This window comes from Lissotriton helveticus, chromosome 10, assembly GCF_964261635.1.
Source record: "Lissotriton helveticus chromosome 10, aLisHel1.1, whole genome shotgun sequence".
Lineage (NCBI taxonomy): Eukaryota > Metazoa > Chordata > Amphibia > Caudata > Salamandridae > Lissotriton > Lissotriton helveticus.
This window is the reverse complement of record NC_136071.1, coordinates 218076929-218098286: the sequence shown is the minus strand read 5'-3', so window position 1 is coordinate 218098286 and position 21358 is coordinate 218076929. Positions and strand designations below refer to the sequence as shown.

At 41.7% G+C, this 21358-nt stretch overlaps 1 protein-coding gene across 1 annotated transcript in view; it reads right to left on the bottom strand.

Annotated features, from left to right (window-relative positions):
- LOC144786174 (voltage-dependent T-type calcium channel subunit alpha-1H-like) overlaps window positions 1-10596 on the bottom strand; it is a 1055750-nt gene extending 1045154 nt beyond the window's left edge. The window contains exons 1-2 of the mRNA XM_078665169.1: window positions 10490-10596; window positions 499-632 (exon numbers count right to left, since the gene is read on the bottom strand). Coding sequence (XP_078521295.1) covers window positions 499-632; window positions 10490-10582 — 227 coding nt within the window. The 5' untranslated portion in view covers window positions 10583-10596. The remainder of the gene's footprint in view (window positions 1-498; window positions 633-10489) is intronic.
- Window positions 10597-21358: the final 10762 nt, after the last annotated feature.

The window sequence follows — 21358 nt, the reverse complement described above, 5'->3', positions numbered from 1 at the left end:
CACGACTTCATGTTCATGAGATGAGATCCAAGCATGCTGAATGAAATATGTCGGTGATTGTTGAACACCTTTGAGGGATGTCAGTCTTTAGCTAGAAAACCTTCATCTACAGAACAACGGGCCATATTATCAAGAAAGGGCGATACATTATTGCCACTTTTATTGGCAGGACACTGCTGCTAATGCAGGGATAATGGGCTTGATAATATGCCCTTGTGAGTTCCCATAGAAGCCCAGGTTCTGGTGTTAACCTCTAAAAGCGCCGATAATGTTTCGCCCTTTCTTGATAATATGGCCCAATATTATTTTTCACCTTTGCTGTAAATCTCTGAAACTAAACAATGTGTGCATGAGTAGGGACAATGAATCCTTCCCACTCCATGAGTTTTTGAAGCAGTTCACAGGTAGCTCATAGTAGACATTTTATGGCAGGTGGGAGGAAATCAAATATTTTTTGGCCCTTGGAAAAAGTGCAAATTTATCAAACTTGGCACTCACCCTGCCATCACGATGAAAAAATCCAGACGGTTCCACGTGTCTCCAAGATAACACTTCTGTCCAAAGATCCCTAGAGCGACCATTTTGATCACCATCTCCACAGCAAAGAACGCAAAGATGAAGTCGTCGAATGCCTGTACCGTAAACACATAAATAAAAAAACACAGAATTAGAGCTAAAAAGTGGCCCCTACCACTCCTAGGAGTTTGCACTTTTATATTTGCAAGCAGAAAATTGTGGCATGTGCTCTGTGTGGGATGCATAACCCAACAAGGGGAAGACAGCAGGTATCATGCTGTTTCATCATTTCCTTGACATCAGTATTTACGAAAACACATAATGACACTGATAGTTGCAAAAATGTAATTATCTCTATCAGGAAATCTGCCCATAGACGCCACTACGATCTAAAATCTTGACTGGTAACTTTCTTTCCTCGTGTTTAGTCTGTTTGGGAAACAGGTAGTGATTAAACCTTCATTAAGCTGAGTCTGAATGTCTGGCGCATCATTCAGATCAACTTGTACAAGGTACACAAATCAAAACAGGAAGATGGTGATGATTTCTAGATCTGGTTAATGAGGGTGCAAAATGCTATTTTTTCGCAGAATGCAGGTTTGGGCTATTTTATAGCATCTTAAGAAAGAACCTCAATCAAGAACACTGAAGGCCACATGTATCAACCAATTTTGCATTCGCAAACCAGTCCGTTTGCGAATGCAAAAAAGGCTTTTTACATGTATCAAACCCTATTTTGTGATTCAGTAACCTGTTACCGACTCGCAAAGTGGGTTTGAGACTCGGTATTTGTAAGGGGCGTGTTTAGGGGGTCCCTTCCAAATACCGAATCATAACGGTATGTATGAATGTTTTGTGACCGTGAATGCGGTCGCAAAACATTCACATTCCCTTTGAGAATGGTTCTCAAAGAATAAAAAGAAAACTTTTTTTTTTTACGCAATCTGTTTTCTTTCAAGGAAAACAGGCTGCTTTTAAAAAAAGATTGCTTTATTTAAAAGCAATTATGGACAGGGTGGTCTGCTGACCCCAGCAGGCCACCAGCCCAGTGATTTTAGAGATTCCGAGGGGGTCGCAAATTGCGATCAACCTCATTAATATTAATGAAGAGGGTCGACTTGCGACCCACGAGGAATTGCTATATGAAACTCATGGAGTTTCATACATTGGAAATAGCAATCACCTAGTTGCGATTCTCAGAAAATCGCAATTAGGTAATCGCTATTCCCAAATTTGATACTCGTGGCCCTAAATTCAGAACTTTTATGGAGGCCAGGCCTAACAAAAAAAAATTGATATATCATCTTAATTGCTTTTATAAAATTCAGGTGGTAACTGGTAATTATATTTTGGGCTGCTTAAAAAGTACTGGAAGTGGAGCAATAGTCTTCCTTCTGGAAACAGCATTTTACTTCATGTGGACTGTTTAACTTGCAATGTCATTGGCTTCCTAGAATTCCTTTCAATAATATACTTTATGATCACTATTTCAAACTATTGACAGCGCCATGATCTAGACTAGGCGATTAATCCCATAACGTGCGTGTTCTGGCTCGGCCTGGCTGTGTTACTGCCTTCTAAAGTGATAAATCAACAACATCCTTTCAGGAAGCAAATAAAGCTGTCTGATGAAAGAAACACGTGAACAGCACCTCCGGATGAGAAAGCGTCTTGGGATATGAGCAAGAAATGCTGAATTATGGAAGAGAAATCACACACTATTTTATGTGTCTTTCAATGACAAGAAGGAAAATGCTAACTCCCACTGCCCATGGGAACTGTAAACCAATTGTTTCTGATGGGTTTGGCAGCCCTGAGCACCTGGGATGAACCCTTACACTTTGTGATGTGTTGTCACAAAGCTACTTCAGTCTTTCTGACAGCCACTTGAAAAGGGACATAAAAAAAATGAAAAAATACTAATCCAGTTGTCCTCACTCAAAGCTGCATCACCAACAATCACCACCAATCAGATTTCGTGAACATCCTATTGTTTGATGACGTCTGATAGGGTTCTGAGATCTCTTGTAGCATGATTTCTGTGATCCCCTATTTAATTCTAGCTGGGGTAGCTTGAGGCACATTGGGGGCATAGGTTATCTAGTGTCCAAATTGTAGATTTACCCCATAGTGTCTTGAGTTCTGATCCTGGATTTCTCACTGGACCAAATTTCGCGATCTCAGGCCTGTCCTGCTCTCTTTCCATAAGTACAACTGTCTGTCAAATATGGAATCTGTAATAGAGAGGAAAGTCCCAACCCTGTATGACCTCTGTGCTCAACCCAGAAACACGTGTCTAGAGATATACAGCAATGTCTGCACCAACTTTGGTGAAAAACTCCAGCTAATTTTGAAGTACGTTTGAACTGTGTACTGCATTGACCAGGATGCAAAGGGGCGAACTGTGCTGGGACTGCGAGGCAGTGTGCTCCCAACCCCCTTTGTGCGATTCTGATGTTATTCTCCTCTTCCTGACTGGCCCTGTGGTTTGGTGCATGCACACAACGCTGTACAAGTCCAATGAGGGTGTTCCTAGTTTTGTGATGTTCCACCAGCAAATCACAAGAGCCTGCTGGACTGGGAGTACTGCACACCCACAGTGAACCCTCACACACAATAGAGGGTAGCTGCTGTCAGTGGTGAAGCTAGGGGGCGACGGTACACTTTTTGGCGGGGCGGTGGCTGGGTGAGCAAGTTCGGCGAGCGCAAGGTAAGTGGTTTCCTTTTTTTAAATTTTATTTTCCCTTGTCGCCATCTGTCGACTCCCCTCCACCCCGCTCTAACTGGCATCAGCCGTCACTGGGCGGTAAACTCAGGGACCACCCCGAGGGGCAACAGCTCTAGCTATGCCACTGGCGACTGTCTGTCACAGTGCTTTGAGGTGACTCGTGTTTGAAGTCAATCAATATTTTACAGATGAGCACAGGCTCTTTTCCCTGTACCCTGAGGAATTAGTTTACAAAACATCTCAGTCATCTCTTTCCTTCACCTAAATGGATCTGTTTACTCCCCTAATGCAACCTTGGGCTAGCTTTTGTTTAGTTCCATGTAGTAGTGCATGTTCTCTTCATTTGCATAGTCGGTGGGGTCCTTCAGAAGGACATGACAGATTTTGAACAAAATGGCGGCTAAAGTGCATATTGCATTATGGACTTGACATTCTCTGGCATATTCCTGTTGCAGTGCCGTGTAGCCTGTCTAGGCAAGTCTAGGGAAGCCACAGTCAGCAAAAGCCACTACTGAGCACTACACAGAACAAAGAAGTGACCAAAATAGTGTTTTTTTCTTCTTATTCTGGTAGTTCTTCTTCTAGACTTGCTAAGTAACCAGTTGTCCCTTCATGCAGAGACCGGCTGGCCTCAAAAGCACCTGCTGTGCTATCAATTTCATTGTCTCTTTTCCGTCATTGAGAATATGGCTCTGCAAACTTTTAACTATGATTATGTAGTTAAAATAAACTGAGGAATTACAGCCCGTGCAAAGTATGTAGAGTTTAGTGACTTTCCTTTAACTATATATGGCATAGTGAAAAGCGCCCCGGAACTGACCACAGCTCTTACTGGTTACCGACATATGTCGTGCTGAAGAGTATACATTTCTTTCTTCATTTCCTCTTTTTGTTTGTTTGAAGCAACAAAATGTGGCTGGGACATTGGTAAACATTTACCAGCCTCTGCCCTTCTCAACCACAGTTTCCTGTTTTTGGTCTCTCCATCCTTAATTTCCTGCTTCATGATGTCCTTGGGTAGTACCCCACTGGTAAGTGCCAGAAAGGACAGGGCAACTGGGGAATTCTGGGGAGGGTGGTGCCAGTCATCAATTTGGTGACCAAATTAAGATAATATCTGGGGGTGGGGTAACCAGTGTTAAGACTTCCTCGGCTGGCAACCTCCACAGGGCACAAACCATATTGTACAGTTCTGGATGGGCAGTTGAATCTGCGTCTCTCAGGGGTCACAAAGATCAGGATTGGGTAACTAGCTGCTAGGCAGCACCAGAACCATCATTTCCCTATGCTGCTCCGAACAGTGCTTTTCTAAAACTAAGCAATGCTATGCATTTTGCATACTATCACTAGTTGTACTAAAGTATGCAGATTTGGGACGCTGGGTATTTGCAGCTTCGCACAACCCTAATTAAGACCTATTTGGCAATCACAGAAAGATGAGTCAGGAAGCGCACAGCGTCTGCTTTGGAGTGCAAATTGGTATGACTCATTAGTGCTTATGTTTTCTCCTGTTTTCTGAAGAAATCCCAAAAAGTTGTATCCTCCTCTGGGCTGCAAGAGGAATGGGGTTTGAATGTCTGACACTCATTTTATTGGTCCTGATTTTGCTGCTAATAACTCCTGAAATGAAAGTGAACCTCACTTAGTGCCTGATTATGTGCTATTTATCGCACCTTATAAATAATGATACCACGGGGGACTCTTTTTTCAGTGTAATAATAGCATCTAGTATGAGTTTTGGGGGAATAAGATGCAGATTTTGGTGTTTAACCCGTTGCGTGCTCGTGACGGAACCGTTCCGTCATGAGCCTCGGGTGGGCTGTGCTGGTGACGGAATGGTTCCGTCACGGCCCGCTCGCCGCGCCTGCGTGGCGTGAATTCCGCACCTGCGCTGAGCGTTCTGAAGAGCGGGCCGGGTCGGGCCACAACCGTTCCGTCACAAGCACAGCTCACCCGTGGGCCGTGACGGAGCGGTTCCATCACGAGTACGGGAGCGCCACGCGGCCCCGCCTCTCCCTTAGCGCTGCGGCGGAATAGCCGCCGCAGCTAAGGGGTTAACGCACCAAAATCCACTTAAAACAGTAAACACAATATGCTTTTCCCCTGTTAAATTTCGGTAGGTTTGATCAGCCGAAATGTGAAGACATTTGAGGTATTTAATGCATTTGATAATTATCTAATGTGTTAAACATTCAGCTTGAAATTCCAACCACAACTGAAACAGGGGTTTACACTGGGTTTGAAAATTAAATTAATGACCCACTCGTAATCAGGCCCTTAGTGCCAGTTCCTTGTATTTCTCTTAACCTGCAGTGCTGCACATGCACTGCAGATATCTGAAAAGGAACATGACTGTGAGAGTTGTGGTTTATTCCCATTGCTGAAAACAATCCTTGGTCTGTGGAGGAAGGTGATCTGGTGTGGCCTGCTCTGGGAGAAGAGGAAGCTGTACTGTCGAGTGTGTAGCTTAGCTGACCACTGACCAGGAGGTATGATGAAGATACTGTTGACGATTGCCTTTGAGGAGTGTATCACAAGCGAGTGAGCATCCCAAACGCCATGAGAACCTTTCAGCCGACGCATACAGAACTGAATCAACTGATTTGCAAGCAAATCTAGGATGTGCAGGATATATTTCTAGTCCTTTACTGCATGGAGCTTTCATGTCTTTGACTCCTGCCAATCTTAGACGATTTTAGACTGGCATAGGCTGTATACTCATTTTCCAGTCAAAGAGAGACATGTATACTCTCTTTCCTAGTCCTTAGGGTAATGGTTTGAATTGTAGCTGGTGATGTTGCCCTGATTCCATAACCTTTTAAACTATCACTCTTCTCAATATGGGTGCCAAGATACACAGTTGCAAGTTGCAAACTGATCTTAATCCCTGAACTTCAGTTGCACGGTTGCAATTCGGAAAAAGTATGGATAGTACGTTCCCTTTTTGTGCTGCTGCCACACACAATGACAGCAAAAGTGTTTGATGAGATGTGTGTCCTTAGAATGTGGGACACTCAGGGGACCACCTTTGATGCCTGGTGATTGTACTACTGAACATCGATCCGCAGAATGTCACGGTGAAAGAGTATCGCAGGACAAAATACGAAAAGGTAACTGTAGGCGGAAAAGCATAGATTTACTGTTCCTAACGCCATATCTACGTACGTTGAAGATATATGTACTGTGTAGGTACATATATGTGTAGTTAGGTGCAGAAAATCTAGACGTAACTGTTAATATATTCATCAATATTTTTGTTCTTCGATATTGAGTCCCATCGATATTCTCAGGTTCATATTCAGTGAGCCCGCCATGCTAGTCTAATCCCAGCTGCAGGAGTTGTCCTGTGGCAACAACTGACCATGGAAACTTCTTGGAGATTCTGACCACTGGTGCTCTGTAATTTAAACAAACAATGATCCTTAGCATGAAAATGTAAACTCAAATGATGATATAGACCAAGATGGGTGCTATATAAGTCCTATGTCCAGCCGGACATGGAATGTTAATGTATCAATGTATTTAAAGGTGACTTATAATATGCAAACAACAATGAAGCGGGACGCAATCCTGCACCCGGTACAGAGAACAAAGAACACAATTTGGAACAAAAGTAACAAAACAACCAAAATACAGGCAAAAACTGGAGCTGTGGTAGCTTGTGTCAAACATATAATGTGACAAGCTAAACCAAATAGTGGCCACAATAATTATACATATTAGACACTGTGGTACTATTTTATATTGTCGACGTTTCGATCCCAAGCTCTTTAGATAAAAGGGATCATCATCAGGACTAAGCAAATAAGGATTGCCTGGTATACACCAAAATGCCATACGGTTGGGTTGGTTGCGAGGATGGTGTCGAAAGAAAGTGACGAGCCCATGCGACGCTAATTTTTGAGATGGTCACGGCACGTTTCATCTGCCGGTGGTCCAATTTGTGTTATGGGTTAAGTTGATGTCGCAGAACTTCATATCAACCTGGGATTTTCTGGTCCCGGGCGCTTTGTCTGGCTGGACATAGGACTTATATAGCACCCATCTTGGTCTATATCATCATTTGACTTTACATTTTCATGCTAAGGACCATTGTTTGTTTAAATAATTGACACCCAGGGTCCTTAGGCACCCATTGGGTTCCCTTGTCTTTTTATAAAAAAACACCGGTGCTCTGTAGCCATGTTATATCGACACTGAAACTTTGACCCATATCAGGGTTTACCTGTGCCAGCTTCAGATGAAACATGGCCTAGCAGAAGTGTGGCCAGTATTTAGCTGGGTCAGAGTTATTCAATCAGCCCTTTAATCAACAATGCATAAACATGTCTTGGGCTGCCTTTGTTCCTATTCAGAAGATACTTTGCTTGGTAGTAGAATGGATTGCACTTTTTGCGTTGGAGAAAAGAATAATTTGTATATGGTTGATCCTTGTCTGTATTTGCACGTTAAGCATTCATGGAATCAAGTGTCCAGAGCAAATGATTGTCATTAAAAGTAATTACTGCATTTCTGTCCAAAACTTCAGTATTACTTGAGAAAAGGTAGGAGCTAGAAATAAGGCATGTGAAGGCTGTGGGGTTAAGTGATCAATTGTGTTTCTTGATATTTATTTAGCACTGATCCTCTTACCCAGAAAATACTCACCCAAATGGCCACTGGCTTTGTAATAGGCATTGTAATTGAGTAGCAAGGAGAGTTCTTCACCAGCCACATTTGATAAAGCATTGCAAAAGAAGTGAATAAATCTAAACATTAGCTCAGGTCTGTCACCAGAAACACAATTTGATCTTTATTATCCTTATTATAGAACAGGCCATTTTGCTTTTTGTAAACTGGCCGGAATGGCATAAGACAAACCTGCATTCTGATTTGCTTTTGATTGGTAACCACTGCAAAAGGGGCCTGGGGCCCTATTATGTATAGGGCACACTTTCCCTGTTTGCACCAGGCACACCTTAAAACAGGTGCGTCGAGTGCAAACAAGGAAAGTGCGCCCTATTACATAAAATACTCTGCTCCCAGGGCAGCTCTGAACTCGCATTGTCTTATGGCTGCATATGCAGGTGAAAAAACAGAGTGGCTTTGCTGCAGCCACTCAGGGCCAGATGTAGGTAATTCCTATTTACCGACTCTTAAATACCGAATCATACCGATTCGGTATTTAAGAGTCGGTAAATAGGAAGGAGGCATATGTAGGTAAATCTTATTTTCCAATTACCGATTCGGTAAGATTCGGTATTTACCGATTCTGTAAATACCGAATCGGTATTTCACATTGATTCCTATGGGCCTTGAAGCCCTTAGGAATCAATGGGAAATACAGATTCGGTATTTACAGAATCGGTAAATACCGAATCCTGCAAGGGTGCAGGGGGTGTCACTTTGACACCCTCTGGCACCCCAAGTACAGGCTTGTGTGACATGTGGCACACATACATGCCCTAAGGGCATGTCTGTGTGTCACATTGCACAGGTGTGCATGCACAGATGTGCATGCACACCTGAATTCGGTATTTTACCACACAATAGGATTGTGTGGTAAAATACCGACTCTTAAGGGCCTGTGGCAATCTTAGGAGTGTCAGCTACATATGGATTTACAGAATCGGTATATTTACCGAATCGGTAAAATACCAAAGTGGTAAATTTACCGAATCGGCAAATATACCGATTCTGTAAATAACGACCCACCTACATCTCAAAAGCCAAATACCGGTCGGTAACGGCCGAAAACGGCCGAGATCCCATTGCAGGTGGGTGCAGTGAGTGACTGCACCCAACTGCGGATGGATGTCCTTTACCTCCTCCAGAGGGCTGGCATTAGGTGGTGCACTGTCAGTGCCCCCCTGACACTTAATTTACCCCTGCCCCCACATCTATAATACAGTGCAGGCGCAGAGGCAAAGGGATGCCCACATTTGCATGGGGCCACACCCCCATGCAAATGAGGGAACGCCCTCTTGAGAAAGCGCCGGCACTGTATGTGTGCCACGCTTTTAGTATTCCAGAAGGGGCCACACTAGTGTCTACGGCCCCTTCTGTGATAACAAAGTGTCCCGGGTGCGCAAAGTGGGTGCATATGCCCGTTGTGCCCCCGGGGCCCTTTGTGTAATATGGCCCTTGGTGTAAGTTGAGCTCACTATGCATTCTCTGATAGATACAAAAAGGAGCAGCAGTGAGGGATTCTTCCCTTTTAATCTATAATCAACACTATGTGTCATCGCTTTGTGGGAATTAAAGTCCTCATTTCTTAAAATAATCCTGGTTCCTTCCCTACTGTGAGAGAAAGAAGACACATTCTCTTGGTTTCCTCGATATTGCGTAATATTCTCTTGGTCTCTTCACACCATGGCAGGGCGTATAAGAATGGGTAGCACAATTTGTGCATTAGGAAAATGCATATCTAGGGGCCCCCCAAAACATATTCGTTATTCAAGATGCCACCTAAGACAAATTTCTCTACTATACTTTTTTTAACCTACCTCTCCGTTTCAGCAGCTGGAGTTGACAAATATTTTATGTATTAATGGGGTGGTGTTTGATCCTCAACTTCTCATTGTGAACTTCTGACGACATCTGAAGTCAGTAACACCATGGGGTAAATTTCCATCAGGCACTCTTGTGGAGCATAGAATGGGGCTACTTTTTGAATTTAAAACTGTGTCCCACTGCCCCAAACCATCATGTTTGCCAGATCAAATGCCCAGAGTAGTATTGCCAGTGGCAAGAGGGCGTGAGGTCGAAACTTACTCCCATCTCAATTATAGCATTATTAATTGGTTGTGTTTTTTCTGGTGTATCTGTTGGAATGTTAAAACTCAAGGATGTCAAACATTATACAAACAAGTTAAATACCTGGAATGTGCAGACAGAAAACCTAAAAACATTGTTCACTTGGTCCAATTTAATGTAGGAAACACCACAGGAGCATGCAGAGGGAGCTGATGAGAATGGACGGTTGTTACACAAACTATGACCACATTCAAAATGTAAGAGATGATAATTTGTGTGTTATGGCACCTTTTGACTAATTCATCTTAGGTGCATACCCTATAAATTAATATCACTTTGTATAGGGCAGACTCCCTTCATCTAGTCAAAATAAAAATAAAAATAAAATGGCATACTTGTGATGGGACATGTAGGAATCCTGCAAGATATTGTAATATTTATTTATTAAATCAAAATACAAATAAAATACAATGGTTTGATGTGTGAAGAGGTTGTAAGAGGTTCTCTTACCTCCAGTATGGTGCACCGTTCAGACTCACACTTCACATCTTCACAAGGCTGAAACATCCCAAGCGTCACGCAGTTCAGAAGGATGACCAGCATACTGAAGTGCTCGAACCAGGTGCGGAGATTGAGTTAAGGAAACAGCCCAGTATCATTGTACATTTAAGACCATCAAACAGAGGTTCAAACGAACAAGTACATGACCCACCGAGCAGTAGCACAACAAACACATGCCAGTTTCTGGTAGAAAAGTTCTCAGAGGGCAACTGAAGTCGATAACACAGGTTCCACTGTCACATTTATGGGAACTAATGTTGAGTAGTGTTTCCCATTGAGACAAGAGCTCAATATTGCCAAACTTCACCACAAGACATTTTAACAATAGATGATAAAATCCCATTTAAAATTAGCCTAATGGAAAAGAAGGCCTGATCCCAGATTTCCGGTTTTTATATTTTTAGTGTTCCATGAAATCTGGAAAAAGATAAGATCTTTGCAACTGTGTTAATAAAATGCATCCTTTTTTATCTCCTCCCAAATTTGATATGTTGGGCAACTCCCCAGCTTTCCATTGTGTCATTTTTAAATAAAGGTATCTATGGTAAAATGTAAATATCTTTATTGTCTGATTAATGAAAATCATTACAGTTGAGGAGAAGTATTAAATCATATGCACGTTATTTCACCGAATGACTTAGAAAAGAGAATATTCTTCAGATAAAACCATTAAAAGTTCCATAGAGCTCAAAGCAATAGTGCTACAAATAATATGGTGCTTTGGAGGTAACATACCGTATTGGGATATTGATACTGCGTATACACATTATAAAGACTATATTCACTTATGCATTCAATGACCAGTTGAAAGATTTAAAAAAGTGTCCCCATGAATACATCTCTTTGTTGCACTCCACATTGGTCTGCGAGAATTTTACATCTGAATTCAGCATATTGATATACCGAATTTGGGAGTTAGTACCACTTATGCACATAATTAAAATCAAACTTTATGAGGCAGATGAATCTATTAAAACTGTGATTCAAATCTGTGAGCAGATAGATCATTAATAAAGTGCCTCTGTGCATGCAAATCATTACTGCACTCAAACTCAATCTGTGTTAATATTGAGTCATAATTAGTAAAGTGCCTCCGTGCTTACATCTTGTTAATGCACTCCAGCTCGGTCTATGAGAATTTTTTAAGGGCGAATACAGTGAATTAGCATACCGTACTGGGGTATTGGCACCGCATATATGCACCTATAACACCACATTTCATGATTCAGAAAAAACTGTACATACTCAGTGAACCGATACATAAACAATAAAGTGCCTATGTGCATACAAATCATTACTGCACTACACAAAGCCTCTGGGGGTTTTAAATCCCAGTTCACCATATTATCTACTATAAGAATGAACCTAACAAATTGGGTGATTAGAAGGGCTGATTTCCCGGAGAAGCAAAATATAATAGCTTGGTGGCATGTTTTCTCCCACCATTCTTGTAGTGAGAGGGGCAGATGCACACAATGTTTAATGAAGTTTCATTTAGAACACCACAAAGTCAGCAACTATTCGCTGACCATTTTTGTATCCACAGTGGAGTTCCATCCTTTGTTGGGTATATTCCAAATCTTAACCTTAGAAATTGATCCCATATGAAAGATTTAGGTGAAACAATACATTTGGTTCAGGCTCTATTTTGTTAAATGAATTGATGACCGACCGGGCATGATTATTTACTGCAAGAGCCTCTTTATCCAGAAATAAGGATAAAAACGTGTTGATCAATTTATTATCTGCTTAAAAGAGGTTTTGTTTATATCCAAATGACCAAAAGGCTGAAAATGAAAATGATGTAGTATCTCAGATAGGTAGGATCTCCAAACACTTGCATAGTCATATTTTTTAAAGTTCTTGCCAACACTGATTTTCTAGAGTTCCAGGGTCAGATAAATACAAGGAGTATATGTATTTTAAAAATGCTGATTGTCTCACAAGAAATTGGCTGGTCAGGCCAAACTTCAGTCGGACATTAGCATGTCCATTGTTTTTCAGAATCTTAAAATTAGAGTTAAAAACTTTAATTTATAGATTGTTCAAACGTTTGGAGTCTGCCACGAAAAATTACTGACCCATAGGCCAAAGAGGGGATCAGCTTTGCCTTAATAGTTTTTAATAGATGCTCATGGCTGGGACATGAATGTTTGTCTTGCAGTGTTCTAAAAGCAAATGAGAGTGATGTGGCTTTGTCCTTCAGGTTAGTAAAATTATTTTTAAAAGATACTCTATCATCAAATGTAATTCCTAGGTACTTATAGGACTTTACAGATTCTATGTATTGTCAATTTTATTTCTAAACTCTAATTTTTGTTAAATCCGCCACCAATGTTCTCTTATTTTATGGTTCAAGCACCTGTGAAGTGTATAACTATCTCCACTTTTGCTCTGCTGTAGAAAGGTAAAAAAGTAGTAGCAAGATATATTAAGCTTGTTTGCTTTTGCAAACAGGCTGGTTCACAGAATCAGCCCATTTGTCCACAAAAAAGTAGGTATGTATGAAACCGAAACTGCATTTCGGTAACATGTCACCGCATCGCAGTTTGGGTGTGTGACTAAATACCGATTTTGGATTTGCAAGGGGCATGTTCAGGGCGTCCAAATATGGACCATATGTATTACTATTTCGCAACTGAACCAAAGTCGCAAAACATCAATAATTTACTGACTACAAACATGTAGTGGTTACACATTTGTAAATTGGAAAGGGTCCGCTTGTGATCCCTTCCCCTTCATGAATGTAAAATAAATTTTGTTTAATGGGAACCAGTGGTCCACGGGACCAGTGTAGCTTCTTAAACAAAGTAAAATGACAAAAAAGTAACTTTTAAAAAAAAAACACATTCAGTTTTCTTGTAGGCAAACAGTCTACATGTAATAAAACAAAAAGTGCTTTATTAAAATGCAATCAGACATGGTGATCTGCTGACCCCAGGATGCCACCATCCCTGTGAGGGGTGCATTTTATAGTGGGTTAAGATTTGCGACCTATGTTATTGGCATTCATGAGGTAGTTTGAATTGTAACCCACTGCGATTTGGTAATTTGCATACTGAACGATTAGTACATAGGTTAGTTCCCAAATCACTACACTGATTACAAAAATTCTGGTCGTAAATTGAGGCAAATATTTTGCATGCCAGTTGTGTGTAATAATATGGCCTTAATGACTCAATAATAGCCAAGACAAGAATTGTGAATCACACAGCCAATGACTTCAGAAGTTTTAGAAAAAATATAGCATTTTCATAATTTAAATTTTTTGATACATAAATCTTCTAATGGTTCTGGTACTAGTGTTTGCCTGAATGGTGTCCCATAAACTGGCTAGGACAAAGCACAATAAATTATAACTAATGTGTTCAAACTATATTTGATTAACTATACATAAAAGGAATTTTGAAGTTGTAACTTCTATCTAAGCTTAATTATTTCAGGGCGACAATACTTCAGATAAATCTGCACATCATATATCAGAGCAATGCTATGAGTTGTCTTGCTTGCGTAAGGAGGCTTCTTAAAATAATTATTTTGTAGGACTATCGCTGTGGGACAAAAGTCATGAATCCAAGGCCCTGATCCATATGCAGCAGATGTCCAGGTCTTTGTCCTGTATGTTTCAAATGTGTGGATAAAACAAAGGACTCTTCCCACCACTTGGGAGAGAGATAACTAACTTTTGTTGATCTATGATCTCATGTTAACACACTAGATGGCCTGTGTGACACATTAGCAGCCTATGTAGTAAACAAATTATCCCAAAAAGCCTAAACCTGGCTTTAATCTCAGTGCTCGTTGATAATATATAATTCGATTGATCATTTATAGCTAATACCCTTTGGGGCATGGTCAGCTCAGCACGCCATGACTAGAGATACGTCTGCAAGAAAATGGTTCAACCAGCCACCATCTACACCCTCTTTTTTGAAACTCTGGAGTCAAGTTTAGAAGAGTTTCACCTAAATGTTGTCAAGGCTGAGAGCTCCTGGTCACCTATTTCTACTTCAAAAAAATGCTCTACTCACAATACAAAGTGACCCACTCATGATATGTACGGTAAAGGGATGATGATCGTAATAGCTAAGCCATTGTGTGTCTATTTTATTAAAAGATTTTTGCGCTCAAAATATTGTAAAATAAGTTAGTTTAATACTTCTGACTCAAAAACACATCTAATTGAGGGCACTTGTTACATACTTGGCTCCAGTGCTTAATTTGAGCTGGTGGTTTCCGCTGCTCAGCATAGGCACAGGGCCAGATGTAGGAGCCAAAATACCGGTCGGTAACGGCCGATTTCGGCCGTTACCGACCGGTATTGACGAATTGGCATGTAGGGGCCTTATTTTACCAATTCGGTAATTTTACCGAATCGGTAAATTTACCGAATCGGTAAAATACCGAATCGGTAGTTTTACCGATTCGGCAAATTCGGGATGTAGGTGGGACTCTTCAGAGTCCCTATGGCCTTACAGATTCGGTATTTTACCACCCAAACCAATTGGGTGGTAAAATACCGAATCCAGGTGTGCATACACATGTGTGCATGCACACCTGTGCCATGTGACAGACAGACATGCCATTAGGGCATGTCTGTGTGCCACATGGCACACATGCCTGAATTCGGCGTGCCAGAGGGTGTCAAAGTGACACCCCCTGCACCCTTGCAAAAATCGGTATTTACCGAATTGGTAAATACCGATTCGGTAATGCCCATTGATTCCTATGGGCTTCAATGCCCATAGGAATCAATGGGCATTACCGATTCGGTATTTACAGAATCGGTAAATACCGAATCTTAACGATTCGGTATTTACCGAATCTGAAATACCTACGTCTCCCCTCCTCTTTTTTACCACTTCTTAAATACCGATTCGGTATGAATCGGTTTTTAAGAAGTGGTAAAAAAGATTTACCTACATCGGGCCCTTCAATCATCAATACCGGCACTTTTCATGAGCACCAGTTGTGCACACATTCATTTATGAGATTAAGTGATTTGACCAGAATCACAGGATGTTGAGCCGACGCAGAGACTCGAACTTGGTTCCCCAACTCCAAAGTTGACAGCTCTGGCCATTATGCCACATACTTTCCCAGCTTTCATGGTTAGTAGTTGGTTCGGTTTTAAGCGGCGCTAACAGGAGAAATGGGCTGGTGCAAGCTACCCCCTGACGAGAGTCCAGGCACTTATTTTGTTTACAAATTACCGACTGCTTGGCTCTTCAACTGTACCTATTTTGGCCCAAATTATACCGAGACTTTGAGAAGATGTGACATGACACAAAGTGGCGCACTGTATTCGCTAACCAAAGCAAAAGTTGTGTTATACTAGGGAAGTGTCCTCCGTCATTGCAAAAACAACGCTTGATGCTGCTTTATGCCACTTTGTGTCGAGTGGGCATTACAGGATTGGACCAGCGCAAACACCTATAGATTTAGGCACAAAGACTGATCTACTAAGACAGCCAGATTGATTTTTGCATCAAAAATGAACCTGACTTGAACTGGTCATAAATAAGGGAAACATTAATTTCTTTAAAAAGAGGAGACTTTGCAGGTGTGTTGCAGCACACAGCATGCATGCAATGTGCAGATCCCATCTACGTTTGTCTAGGCATAGGAATTTGTACTGTCAGCAAATATGCTATGCTAGATGCACACGCTCACCTCTACATCATACTGTGTGGTTGTGTGTTCACGCAAGGCGGGATTGCTAGAGTACCAACGCAGGGACAACAGCAGCAGCAGGACAATCATGGTAGATACAGCTCTACTCTGGGTTTTCCCCCTTGTGCAATGCAACACAACAAAAGTGGGTGCTGCATTGTGTTGCATGAAAAATAAGCAGCTGGGCCTTTGCGTTTAAGTTATTTTTAATGTTTACCACTTAAATTATGTCCTTGCCTAAAATTATTTATTTGTGCATGGTCTGGACCTTTTAACAGTGCTTTGTTAAATGTACATATGTACATTTCCAGGTGCACACATATTTTCCTTAATTGTCTCCATGAGATTCTCTGCAGGGAAAGACATCTGGAGGCATTGGATTAGGGAAACTGGAGAAATTCCTTGAACTAGAAACATGAGAAAAGACACAGTTGGATTTTGAAGCACTACCGTACACTTGTAGCAACACTTAAATCTTTAATAATTGCGTTCAGAGTCAAACAAGCATTGCAATTAAAGTCACTGAGTGATGACTTTATGGATGTTCCCTCAATTTAAAATGACCACCACTCCCGATCCTATGGGACCACCAATGCACACACTTTTGACAGTTACTTCTGGTGCCAGAAATGCAGGTCTGCTACTAGTGTACCTTTGGTCGCAATTACCATCTGTACCGTCAAAATAAACATCTGTCTGTTGAGTTATTAGATGTTACCCTTTAGTCACCTAAATTACACTTAGGTAGTTAAAAGTTTTAGGATCGCCCATTTGCCTCCACCCTCAGCTTGCACAAATGTAGTTTCCATACGCATATTTTTGAGAAGCATTCTGTACACCATGGCTTATCTCGACATGCTAGTTTTGTACCAAACCAAATACATTTGAGCAGATTTTGGGGCATATTTACAAGGAGTTATTGCCACCAGAACGTCACTTTTTTTTACATTCTGGTGGCGATAACCCCATCGCCTTATTTCAAAGGTGGCGTTTAGCCACTTAACATGGCTTAATGCCACCTTGTAAATAATGCCCTTACTCAAGCACCACTTAGCGTGAAAGGGGCGGCTAAAGGGTGCCACAGTGGGCATTCTGCTGCAACACTCATTGCTTTTTTACGCTGCCCCCAATTTACAAGGGTGGCGTAAATATGAGGCAGTGCCAAAAATAAGACCAGGGAAAACCTGGTTTTAGACTGGTGCAACGAGGAGAAATTATTAATTTCTCCTCGTGTGTTGCTTTTTCTATGTGTGCTGCATTCACATATAAATAGCAAATTGCTAATGGTGATTGGTCATGTGCAGGAAGGTGTCCCGTCCTGCACATATACAATCATTAAATAATGACCAGATGCAACTTCTATATGTGCTGCATTCTGCAGCACACATAGAAATTACAAATTGCTGTTAGTGAATGTTTATGTGCAAGAAAGGATACCTTCCTGCATATGAACAATCCTTCCCTGCAATGCAGGCACCCTTGCACTATGGTGCAGGGATGCCAGTGTTGGTGCTAGCCAGCTAAATTTAGCACCAGCGCTAGGGAAAATGCAGGGGTGCTTGATAATATTGTAGATATGGCACATCCCTGGGTTTTGAGAATGTCAGAGCGCATCTTTACCAATTGTGGCGTAACACCGCGCTCCGCCATTCTGCTGTCAATATGCCCGCAGTGGGTTTGCATGGGAATATTTCATGTTTTGCGACATTAGTGTGTTCTTAGCATAGGGCAGCACGGCCTAAGCAAAATCAACTGGTGACCCGCAAGCAGCGCTTCACCCCCGCCTGTCTACCCGCAAGGACCCAGATACGTCTGTTTATGCCATTCTAGCAATAAAACAGTGTAAAAAAGAAATTGTTTCTCCATAGAGAGGAACAAAAACATTACAGGTCCAGACGTCCAAGTGTGCAGCTGATTTGATGGTAAGAAAAATGTCTGTTTAGATAAAACACCATTAACAAGATCACAGCCAGCACAATCTCCACCGTCTGCAGGATTTCAAACTCACTGCAAACTCCCCCGCTCCCTCCTCGCTGAGGCAGTGATAAATTGAGTTTATTTTGGTGTGAGCTGTGAGTCCCAAACTTTTATCACAGCAACAGACCACCAAAGCATTTCAGAACCTCAGCTCCAGCCAAGAGGTCTCTATGAAAATCAGATTGGTCAATTCAGCGCTGAAGAAGGCCTCTCGGGAGGGGAGGTGGGGGGGGGTGTATTTCGACAGACGATGATGAGGGAAAATTAAATAAAGAATTAATTTCCCCTCGTCATCGTCCGTTGAAATCCCCCCCACCCCACCGGACACCTCCGCCCCATTGCTCTCACCCGCACAGGTTGCGGCTGCAGGGTAGCTCAATGAGTGCGTGCATCGGCAACCAAGATAATCATCTGTGTAAACCGAGAGACAAAGGTAGACTAGTGGTTAATTTGTAAGAAAAAAAAAACGTGCTGGGGCTCTCCTCGGGGAGAGGGTGTGGCGTAATGACCAGAGCTGCCAACTTCGAAGCTGGGGAATGAGGTTCACGTCCCGGCGTTGGCCCAACATCTGGTGATTCTGGGCAAATCACTTACCCCCAGATGCATCAAGCACCCATTTTGCGATTCCTTATTAGCGTAAAATAGGGATTCGCTAATGAGGAATAGCAAAATGCTATGCATGAAGATCTCGCTTAAAAAATTGCGATTTCTTAAAATTCCTTAATTGCGACTCGTAAATTGTGAGTCGAAATTAAGGAATACTTCCCCATTAATTCCTATGGGCCTAGAGGCCCATAGGAATGAATGGGAAGACAATCTCAATTTGCGAATCATAAATTGAGATTGCAATTTCAAGCGTGCCAGGGTGTCAAAAGGACACCCTGTTGCACCCCTGAAATATGCATATGGGTACATCTTGCACACACACATGCCCTAAGGGCATGTTTGTGTGTAAAATGGAACTTTGAAAAATGCACTTTAGTGCATTTTTCAAAGTTTTTGCAAATTACCATGAAGTTCAACTTCATGGTAATTTGCGTCCCCTATAGCGAAATCGCTAATTTTTTAACTTTAATGCATTGCATTTAAGGAATCTCAATTTGAGATTCCTTAAATGCAATAGCAATTTAAGTAATCGCAATTTTTCAATTTCTTAAATTGCGATTTTTGCTTTTGGGATGATGCATCCCAAATGCTGGTCGCAAAGAGGCAGATTCTGCAAATCTGCCCCTTTGCGAGCGGATTTTAGCTTGATGCAGCTAGGCCTTAATCTCCCCATGCCTACCGTGAATGTGTCCTTGACTGGTGCTCATGAAAAGCGTCGGTGTTGATTATTAACTGCTGGTGCTGAGCACCGGAAACCACCACCTCAAATTAAGCACCGAGGTAGACAACAGTTTTAGGATGGTAAAAGCAACGCTTTATATTCTAAGCATTTACCAAAGCGTAGCCAGAGTGGCCCTCACTACGAATGCCCTCTTAATTCTGATGGACTCAGTAACTGCAGTTATGAGGTAGCAAAGTAATAGGTTTAGTGGGAAACTGCTGATAAGTTGTATTCTACCCCAATGGTCCACCTTCTTCAAGAAGGAAAAATCTCCAAGTGGAATACTGGGGAACATCCTGAAATTGGCCCAGGAATACTGGTTCCCACATGAAATTCCACACAAAAACATGTAATTCTTGTAATTTCCCCAAACACAAAATTATCGGGACCCACCGTAATGATAATTCTGGGGCAAAGAAATAACAAGGAATTCTCTAGGCCACTCATAAATAAGGGCCAGTAGGAGCAGCATAGAATCTGTCTGTTATTTACCTTGTTCTATTTGATATTAGGGAATGCTGGGAGTTAATGTTAAAGAAGATTGAGATAACTAGTGGTAAAAAGAGGGAGGGAAACTGGGAGACACACCAAATTCTGTAAAAAAGAAATCAAGTGACAATGTATGTATCTATTTTTATTTATTTATGCTAGAGAAACGCAGTGATGATTCTGCATGAAACAGTGGAAGTGAAAGCAAGGGCAGTGTTAGAGAAAGAGAGTGCCAATACTGGAGATAGCAAGTGAAAGAGGAATAGAAAGTCTGTGACTTCAGAGAAAGTAGAATAGAGTTTTAGAAAAGTGATATCCTATCTGCTTAAAGTGTGTCTGTAGCCCATGGACAAGTGAACTTAGCGACTGAAGATATTAAAGTGTGTGTCTGCTACAAGGCCCCATCCTCTTACATGTCTTTTAAACCACTGTTGTCCTCCACACTCAATAAATGCTCCACACACAAGCATAGAAAAAGATACATCCTGAATTCCAACATAATCTTGATAACTCCCAAGCACTTCCAACATGCCTTATATCTACAAAGTCAAGACTTGGCCCACCATCATACTAATTAAATATTGGGACCTGTATGATATATCCATCCACCAGCATCTTCTGCGGATACAAGGAATGCATGAGCAATGCACTGATGCAGAGATGGTTGGGTGGAGGATTTGTGGCCATAGTCCTTTAGTCCACATAGTACTGAGAATGTTCAGGCCCCCTTAGAGGGAGTCCTTCAAGAACCTATTAATGATTGCATTGCCTGCCCAGTAGCATCTTTGGTGTTCAATATATTAACTGCCCTTGGAAATAAATACCCGTCTTTCCTTATAAACATCCCTGACTTGACTGAGCACATGCTCTTAATAACATATGGAAAACATCCTGCTTGGTCAATTCAACATCTGGCAAAGGCCCATTCAGGCTTCGACACCTAAGGGATAATTGAGGACGTGGTTTCTGTAGACTTGATCTATCTGTAGTTGAACGCTAGCAGCGCTGGTCTTAGGGTTTACGCCTTCTCCACTGAGAACAACATTCTCCTTATGATTCCTTATAACCTTTTCATGTAGCCTGACGACATGGTATACAACATTGACAGCCCAAAACAACTCGGAATCCAAGTGAGTCCTGCTGAGGGCATAATCTTAAGTTACAATACGACCTAAGAGATTTTCATGGCAAACTTCAATATAAAATAGGGGTAACGCATAGTATTGTTATATCGCCCCTCTTAAACATTGTCGCTCCAAATTCACTGATGCTCGGTCAACTTAGTGGTTCATTGACCACAATATAGGGCTCGCAGGTTCGGCGCTCACATGGATAGAATCCTTCCTTTCAGG